Source organism: Vicia villosa, linkage group LG4 (assembly GCF_029867415.1).
Source record: "Vicia villosa cultivar HV-30 ecotype Madison, WI linkage group LG4, Vvil1.0, whole genome shotgun sequence".
Classification (NCBI taxonomy): Eukaryota; Viridiplantae; Streptophyta; class Magnoliopsida; order Fabales; family Fabaceae; genus Vicia; species Vicia villosa.
The window spans coordinates 157932215-157942341 of record NC_081183.1 but is presented as its reverse complement, the minus strand read 5'-3'; the positions used below and the strand labels follow the sequence as shown (position 1 = coordinate 157942341).

Below are 10127 nucleotides of genomic sequence, written 5' to 3'. Positions count from 1 at the left end.
GATTAATCAAATATGTGATAGACCGGTGGTTAAGAGCACACGGCTTCAAAACGACGTCGAGTCGTCTCCCACATTGTTGTGCTTCCATCGCACCTTTTTCATTTCCTAAACGAAATTCAAATTAGTAGATCGAAGTTTCAATCAAACATCAAATCCTCAAAAACCTCTCTCATTATTCGAATCTTCAAATGGATGACCAAACGCAGTCTAATAACAACAAAAACGACGACGACATAGTTACTCAACAACCATCAGACCCTAAACCGTCGGCCGCCGCAACCGGCGGTGGTAATTGGGGTGGTTGGGGATTTTCACCCCTTACCATTCTCTCTGATCTTCAGAAGGCCGCCGCTGTAGCTGCTGAAGAGATCTCTCGCAATGTACATTTCTAAACGATACGACACCGTTTTATGCACTATTTAGATCTATTGATTAGCTTTTTGATTTTGTGATCTCAGTTTATGATTCAGTATTGATAATTATGTAATGCATACATGTCTGTTCATTAGGTTAATGTGTTTCTGAAATTAGAAGCTATTTAGTTTTAGAAGGTTTTAGCTTGTTATGAACAATCAATTGATAGGAGGATAAATATGGGACTTTTGGCTGTGAATTAATGGTGTGTTTCAATATGCAGGCTGCTTCAGTTGCAGAGACAGCATCGAAGAGCATTGCTGAGTTGCAAATAGCGGCTGAAGATTCCGAATCTCCCAAAGAGGATATAAGGGATGAAGAAACTGCAAAGGAAAGTGACGATGAGAGTGAGGCTGCTCCGTTGCGAAAATCTGCCCTGGATAAATTGGAGAACGCTAGTGAAGATTCACTGCTTAGTCAGGTAAGCATTAAAAGATACTTTTTTATTTTTTATTTTTTTGGGAAGGGTAGGGGGAGAATTTGAGATTTAGATGTCAGATCTTCGATGCATTTCACAATAAGATTAACTTAGCATCTCTGTATATTATGTAGTTTGTTCTCTTGTTTTTACTATGAAATAGTAACAAATATGCAAGTTTCTTGTTCACAAATTTTTAATTTTTGTATGCTGATATCTTTTCTGCTGGGTGGCAATGAAAATAAGACTTAGTTGAGCTTCTAGTCTATGTTTTTACGGTCTTGATGATTATTTTGACTTGTAGTTGTAGGCAATATTGGTTTATAAGAGACAACTGATGGTATAACGTCGATACATAAATGTATCAAGGAAAATATATTTTTGTATTTATGGATCCAAGTTTTACTCTTTTTGCTTGCATATAGTACTTTATCATTGGATATCAATTAGGATAGAACATTGTGCTATTGTTTTTGTTTTGATAAGCACATTATGCTATTGTTTGATCCATGTAGACCACCTCGCATAGTGGGGAAAATGTGTTTCGTGTTGTTATTCTAGTCTGTACTTTCTCCATCACTTATACTTGACTCTGTAATGTATGTAGGGTTTGAAGGTTTTTGATAACTCTGTGGAGACTTTTGCTTCTGGAGCATGGAGCGCTTTAGGAAATGCGTGGAGAGGGGGCAGTGACTTAGTACACAAGTATGATTCATTGTTTTAATTAGTTTTTAATGTTTATTTATGTTAACCTTCTTGGGGATTGGATTGTTAGTTAGTCTAGTTCCTGATCACTAGTATGGTAATTTCTATATATTTTGATGAAAATACACTCCTATGTATTTCATAACTAATGTATTGTGCAATTTTTAAAATAGGAATTAAGTTTAGACTAAGTGCTTCACCTTTAGTAAAATCAACATGAACCATTAGTATTTCCAATACTGTTACGAAGTGGATGATTAATTGGGCTTCTTTACATTAGGCAAGGCCCTATCATCTTTCCCTATATAGATCTATCCTTACTTTCTTTCTAATGTATGCATTCCTAATTGCATATTTTCTTATATGTTTATTCATCTACCACAACGTCACAATCTATAACACTAAGCTTATGGATCTTATTGACTCTGTACTCCATAAACTTCATATATGAAATGGTTTTATTAAAGAAGAAAAATAGATGATTACAAAAACAGAGGATACGACTACTACAGTTTATTCTCTGGACTGTGTTTGGTTGTTTTCTTTCTGTTTTGTTTTTATTTACTGTATATATCTCACTGCTGTTGACTGAGAAGGTTTTTTTTTTTCTTGTAAATCTTTTCTTCAAAGTGATGGCTTTTCAATGCTTTCTTGCAAATTGTTCTGTATCTGTTGATATGCAATGGAAACCTTTTGTTACCTTTAATTTTTTGCCTTATAGCTATTAACCTGAATATTTTCTCTAGGCTCGAGAATTCAGCTTCAAACCTTGCAGGAACTGTACAACATGATGGACCAGGAGCTGCAGGTTCTAATGCACCTTCTCTATTAGAGGTTAGAAAAACTTGTGTCATTCTCTATATGATTTCTTTTATCTCTAGTTACACACATATATATGCTTATTTCTATTTATTATGTTACAGACTGGAAAAGCTTTTACTGCAAAAGGGATGCAAGTGCTTGAATATGTGGGTAAGGAGACAATTGACTTATTAATCAGTGAAACTGGAATTGAGGTTGAAAAGGCTAGAAAAGAAGGTGATGGAGATCAATTATTCGAAGAAGTGACATTTGATCGATGTTTTTACATTTATGGAGGTCCGGAGCAGCTGGAGGTAACTTTCTTTTGAAGATTTTTATGAAATTATTTATAAAATCATTATTATATCTTGCAGAATCTGTTAGGCTTTGTATTGAAGTTTGGAGGGGAGGGAGACGTAGATAGAAAAATAGATAAACCTCTTACCTTTTACCTTTTACTTTTTTTCTTTGCAATCAAGGGATGCAAAAAGCAGCGGGGACCACATTTCTTGTCTTTCTTTGTTATTTCTCTTCAAACCAAACAAGAGAAGCTTGCTCTCTTCAACTTTTCTCTCCACAACCTCTATGTCCCCAATTTCACCCACACCAAACATACCATTTGAGTATTATACATGATCTCTTGGAAGTGGTTTCATATGCCATGTTTTGTTTTTATTTTTTAAATAGAGTTAGGAGTCCAGTCAGTGTTTGATAACTGTATTATATTTTGTAGCACATCATTATTAACCATGCCATTATTATTACTATTATTATTGTTATCATGCTCTTCAGAGTTTGTTTTCTCCTGTTTCTTCTACACCAAAATCCCTGTAGTTTCAACAATTGCAGTTGCTCAGTATTTTAGGTTTTTGGTGTTAACAAATTGTTTCATATGGAATACTCAGGAACTGGAGGCTTTGTCTAGTCATTATGCCTTGTTGTTTAACAGGAGAAAAACAAAACTATCTGCAGAGCAAAAGTCTTTATTTGAAGGGAAGCTTAAAGAGGTCCAACAAATTTTTGATTTGAGTACTGAAATTGATGTTGGTGCCGATTCTAACAAAGGAAAACAATAAAGAGAGAGAATGGGGGAATCAGTGATGAGATAAAGAATTTACACGATTCAAGTGTTGGCAAGGCTGCTGAAATGGCTGCTGGGTAATTTAGCTCATCCATACATAATTATCAATGTTGTATCCATACACTATTGCTGCCATAGTTTTGAGAGTTAAAATGCCCTATTTCTGCTGTGCTGATTATCACAATTCTCTTTCCAAGGGTGTCGAACTATAGGTTTAAAAAATGTACATAATGCAGTAAATTTGAATGTTGGGTCGGATGCATGACGATAACATGGACAAAATGTGCTTGCACTCTTATGATTAGTAAAATAAAGCTAAAATACCATCCATGACTTAGGAATGTGTTTGTTGTGATCTTGTTTCTATCTGCAGCTATAGTCATTATATAAGTGTGTTGATCATTTACCCTGATAGATCGAGGAGGCTCACTTCCCAATTATGTGACACATCTTATTTCATGTTTCAGTTTCACGAATGCCTTGGCTGGCCTAGCTGTTAATGATATTATTCAGAGAACTTCTGGAAGAATAGACTCTCTTCATTCTGAGGGAGTTCATGTACTAGAAAATATTCTTGCTATATTATTTTTCTATTAATTATAAATTTATCCTCTTTCTTTACTTCAACATGCAAGATTTGTTGTAAAAGTGAGTAAAATAGCACTGCTTTACTTTGCAGAGACTGTCTGAAATGTGCTGTTTCGCGGTGTCACAACTTCATACGTTAGGCAAATCCATCATTTCTCTTGCTAACAAAACTGAGGATGAAGAAGTTGACGCTGATAAGGCTAACATAGAGTGGCCTGAAGACATTTCTGCAAAAGCTAAGATCATAAGGATAAATACCCAGACAATGATTGGATATTTAGAAGCAGTTTCCAACAGCTTTATTACAGGTTGGTTGCCTATTGCTTCTATCTATGGTCATAATCATGTTTTACGAATATTTCCATCAGGGGTGTGCTGGGGGGTTGATGTGGTTAACCATGAAAAAATGATGATTTTTTTACCCAAACCTGGAACAATCACTAGCAACAGTTTAATATTTTAAAACTTATTATTAAAATAATTAATGGTTAAGACAGTAAGGTTATAATTAAAATGGAAATATCAGTAAATTGTTTTCATATAAACTGCAAATTATTTTCATATGAATTGTAAATCATTATTCCTTGTGATTAAGGCTTTTGAGGATGATGCATAATCCCTCGGGCCTATAAAAGTTGGGAATTCTATAATGCTCATGCGGGTTATGCAATTTAAAGTCTTATACCTTTGGAAGGAAATAGTTGTGCCTATAAATTAGCTTCTTTTGGCATTGCATATCCTACTTTGTAATGGATGCTATGTGGGATGTCACTCCTGGTTGGTCAGCGGGATGCCACTCCTGTATAGCTTTATTATGGATCCAGTTTCACTGCTGTAATCTCTACACAATTTCACGCTGTGGTCAATATCAACCGTTGATTTGAGGTCAAGTGGTTTAATTTTAAATTTAGTTTGACATGGTAAAACAATCCCAGCTATTGAGTTAAAATCCAAAGGTTAGGGTAGCCTGCTGTTACAGCAGGAAATCTAATTCCCTTTATTGAAGAAATTCTTTTGTATTTTGTGGGTTCCAATTTTTCCATAGATGATCTTATGGCTTTCCACGCCTATGTGCTTTTGCTTATTTTTAACAAGGTTTCAATGTGGTGCGGATGATTAGTAGGCTTTGAGTTGTTAACATAGTTGGGATTAGTAGGCTCTATAGTGATGCTTTTGCATGTTAATCTAGTTGTAATAAAAAAAACTGTTATGTTTTTTTGCAAGCTATACTATACATTACATAATTGTTTGTGGCATAAGATAATTCCAAGTAAGTCATGAGTAATCTCTTCTGAGCATACCCTGTATACCATGAAGCAGCAATTACTGAGTTACGTTCATTGTTTGACATTTTTATTGCATTTATTCATCAGGCATATCTGATGTATCAGAGGCCTATCAAGCTGCCATTAAAGGTGTAACTGCCGAGTCTCCCTCAGATGTTCCCAAGGCATCAGTTCAAGAAAAAGCCAATTCTTTCTCCGAACACCTTCGAGCTGATCAAATCACAGCAATAAGTAAAATTCAGGACGGGGTGCAATTTTTAGCTCACGTTGTCCTTTCAACCTCAATGAATGCTGCTTGAATCACTAATGTTTCTATTATGTAAATAGTTCAGGATTTATTTTCAAAGGTGATACCACTCAACTTCGCTGGAGCAGGTTTTTAGCTCATATCGATGATTGAGCGGTACACACTCTTTAGTAGTGTTTGAACTGGAACAGATTTGTCCTGTAATGTAAACCCTTTTTTCCCTTTATTTTCTCCAACTATCAAACCAGTTCTTATATTAGATGTATACAATTTTTATTTTATTGAATTATTATTGATTATTGTTCTAGTTTAAAGAATCTGTTTAGAGTATATTGGAAGCCCTAAATACATAAAACAACCCTTCAAGCACATGAATCCCTAAATACATAAAACAACCCTTCAAGCACATGAATGCAAATGAAAAAGAAATCATAGTATAGTTAGCTTAAATCTAGTTTTATTTCCCAAATTTTATCCTATTTATGAAATTAGTTTTCTATTTCAAATTTAAACAAATTTGATCATATTTTCACATATTTCTAATGAAAATAATGACACGTGACTTACTTTTGTTGGTTTTTCAAATTTCACAAGGGCTCATAATTATTTGTCTAATATCTCAAATAATACGATATACTCAAAAGATATACTATATACTCAAAAGTATTTATATGAGATGATAAGGATCTCTTCACCTTAACCAAAAGGTTATGGGTCTAAACTCAATTATGGGTATGCAATAATGTTAAATCTTTTGAAGAAGGGTTTTGCCGCTCATTGAGATTCTCTTCTTAGTTTTTGCAATGGTATAGAATATCCGATTTGTATAAAAAAAATGACATGTACACATCATTTAAATTGAAACAATTTTTTTAAAAGGTAATGATTTATAACTGTCACTTATTTCAAATGACACACCATTTGAATAGAAGAGTAAAAAAATTTAAATGCAAAAATGTGAGAAAAGTTTAAAAAATATTTGAATTTGAAACAAGAGAAATCATTTTGGGTTTAATGGTGATGCACTGACAGTGTAAAAAAGTTTTACACTGTCATCCAACCATGTCATCTCAGTAATTTAAAAATAACAGTATGACTTGGTAGGATACATGGTCGTGATTGGTTGAGTGTAAAACTTTTTTACACTGTCAGTGCATGACCCATTTTCTCAATATTTTTTTTTTTAAAATTAATGATGGTTAAAGTTGAGAATGTCAAAAATTTGAAATAAAGTTATAATAAAATAAAAAGTTATGGTAGTAGTTGAGAATATATATATATATATATATATATATATATATATATATATATATATATATATATATATATATATATATATATATATATATATATATATATATATATATATATATATATATATATATATATAAAATTGTTTTCAATTTTAAATCGGAACCTTTTTCAGATAAGGTGTAAAACTAATACTTTAAAAATCATTTAATAAAAGTAGATATTTTTTCTAATACTTATCATTAAAAAAGTGTACTATTTATTTACATTAAATAATCAATAACTAAAGTATTTGATCTTTATATAGTTTTTTCAATGCATTTGGTCTATATATAATCTATATCCATTAATTATTTAATATATTTAAAAATATTTTTTAATATAAAATAAGAACATACCAATTTGGTTTATATATAGTTTCATTGATTATTTAATAATAGTTTTTAATATAATAAAAAATACCAATGCATTTGATTTATATAATAGTCTACATCCATTGATTATTTAATACATTTAGTAATAATTTTTAATATAGTAAAAACACACCAATGCATTTGGTTTATATATAGTCTACATCCATTGATTATTTAGTATATTTAAAAATAGTTTTTAATATAATAAGAACATGCAAACAGGGGAGGAGCCAAAGCCCAGTTAGACCGGGCAAGCGCCCGGGCTCAAGCTCTATTTTTTTTGTATTTCCCTCAATTTAATAGTCGATTTTTAGACAAAATTAGGGGAAAAATTAGTAAAAATAAGGTGTAAAAATTAAAACAGGCTGCCTAAAATTTCTGGTTCCCCAATGCATTTGGTTTATATATATTCATTGATTATTTAATATATTTAAAAATAGTTTTTAATATAATAAGACCATGACAAAGCATCATTGCTTATCTAAAATATTCAAAAATAGTTTTTAATATAATAAAAACATACCAATGCATTTGGTTCATATACGATCTATATTCATTGATTATTTAATATATTAATTTTTTGAAGATAACAAGAACAAAATGAAGCAGTATACCAGAAATGAAAATTTGTAATTTTCTACTTATGCTTTCCCCACCAAAATTTGTTCCTATTCATCCTTCAATTAGAAAAACGTCCACATTCGATGTATTATTGTGCTCATAGTACTTCTATAAACATGTGACATGAAAAAACAGAAAGCAAAGAAAAAACCGTGTTCTTCACATACCAACAAATTTCCATCAATATTCATTAAAGAAAAAAAAACATTTTTTCATCTATATAAAGTGTTCTTTGAGAATACCAGGAACCACAAAACTCAAAACATGGGAAACATTGATCCAGCTTTCATACAATCCACAGAACACCGTCCCGACTTATCCACCTTTGTCCAAGTTGATGAAATTCCAATCATCGACCTCTCAGAAACTAGTCAAGAAAGCCTTATCTCGAAGGTTGGCAATGCATGTGAAGAATGGGGATTCTTTCAAGTCATCAACCATGGAGTTCCTGCTGAGGTTAGCGAAAAGGTTGAGACTGAGATGAAGAGGTTCTTTGAGCTAAGCTTGGAGGAAAAGAAGAAAGTGAAAAGAGATGCTGTTAATGCAATGGGGTATCATGATGCTGAACATACCAAGAACATAAGAGACTGGAAAGAGGTTTTTGATTATCTTGTTGGGGGTACAACACAAGTTCCTTCTTCTCATGAACCAGGTGACTTTGAGCTAAGGACTCTCACCAACCAATGGCCTCAAAACCCTCCTCAATTCAGGTAATCTTATATCTTACCAAATGGTTATACTTATACTTCCCTCTGGTCCTTATTATAAGAGAAAATTTACTTTTTAGATTCATAAAATGATTAATGTATTTGGTCTATATATACATACCGGATACATTGATAATCATATATTCAGATTGAAAATAATGTTTTTTTTTTTTTTTCATTAGGGAGGCAATGCAGGAATATGCTAGGCAAGTGGAGAAGCTATCTTACAGGTTACTGGAGTTGATTTCTCTGAGCTTAGGCTTACCTGGTGAAAAATTCCATGAGTGTTTCAAGAATCAACTAAGCATGGTGAGGCTGAACCACTATCCTCCATGTCCTTTCCCTGATCTGGCACTCGGCGTTGGCCGTCACACTGATTCTAGTGCCTTGACTGTGCTTGCACAAGATGAAACTGGAGGCTTACAAGTCAAGAGAAAATCAGTTGGTGATTGGGTTCCTGTTAAGCCTACTCCTGGTGCATTCATCATCAATGTCGGTGACGTTGTTCAGGTATGTTTCTTTCAAAGCAAGGATGTATGAAGTTAAACTATGAAGTTTAATTCATTGATTCAATCTGAATTGTTGCGTGTTTTTGCAGGTGTGGAGCAATGACAAGTATACGAGTGTTGAACACAGGGTGGTAGTAAACACACAGAAGGAAAGGTTTTCGATTCCATTGTTCTTTTATCCTAGTCAAGATGTTATGGCGAAACCTGCAGAAGAGCTGGTGAATGAGAAGAATCCTGCGAAATATAAACCATACAATATTGGCAAATTCTATGCTAATAGAAATCGTAGTGATTTCAACAAACGTGAGGTTGAGAATATCCAGATTCATCATTTCAGAATTTTGGATTAGAGATGGTTAGATCCAATTATAGAGTTTCAATTCCTATTCTCTTAAAAAGACAAAATAAAAGCAAATAAAAGCATGATCAGAGTAATCATGTGGACATGTAGTTTTAAGTCAATGTTTCGAATTCTGAAATTTTGATGAATTCATGCCATGGCAATAGAATAATCTTGTGCAAATTATCTTCAAACTTTTTAGATGAAGCAAATTCTCTCATATCAATTAAAGAGTCAGGAAAAAATGTTACCTCAAGTTATGCATAGTGCTTGTGTAAAGCACAACAAAAGAGTATTTTTCACACAAATACAAGTAATATATAATTGTGTCAAGTAATATATCAGTGCATCCGCACGCGTAAAAATGATTGGGGTAAAAATTATTGAGATAAGATGTCAATCAATAAAAAAATAAACTTAACAATAATATAAGATTTAAGATAGCGGTAATAATTTGAAATAAATGTGATATAGATGTGATTTTGAGAATGATTTAGGTCTGTTTGTTTTGGCTTTTTTCAAAAATAATTTTTATAGTATTATATAATTTTGTAAAAAATTTTTTTACAAAGAAACTTTTTATAAAAACTTCAAATGAAAATTTTGTTTGAATAGTTATTCTTAAAATGTGATTTTAGGTATTTCAAGTATTTATGAAAAAAAAATTTGGATATCAAAATTTTAAAAAATCACTTAATTTTGAAGCTATTTCAAATAGATTTTCATAAAAAAATATTTTTGAAATA

General features: G+C 32.2%; 1 protein-coding gene and 1 pseudogene across 1 annotated transcript; both read left to right on the top strand.

Annotated features, from left to right (window-relative positions):
- On the top strand, positions 1–5821 carry LOC131595682 (uncharacterized; annotated as a pseudogene).
- Positions 5822–7959: 2138 nt separating this feature from the next.
- On the top strand, positions 7960–9714 carry LOC131600079 (flavonol synthase 1-like). The gene is made up of 3 exons (XM_058872310.1): positions 7960–8535; positions 8715–9042; positions 9131–9714. Exons 1-3 carry the CDS (start codon positions 8090–8092, stop codon positions 9389–9391), a joined length of 1035 nt encoding a protein of 344 aa, XP_058728293.1. The 5' UTR covers positions 7960–8089; the 3' UTR covers positions 9392–9714.
- The last annotated feature ends 413 nt before the right edge of the window (positions 9715–10127 follow it).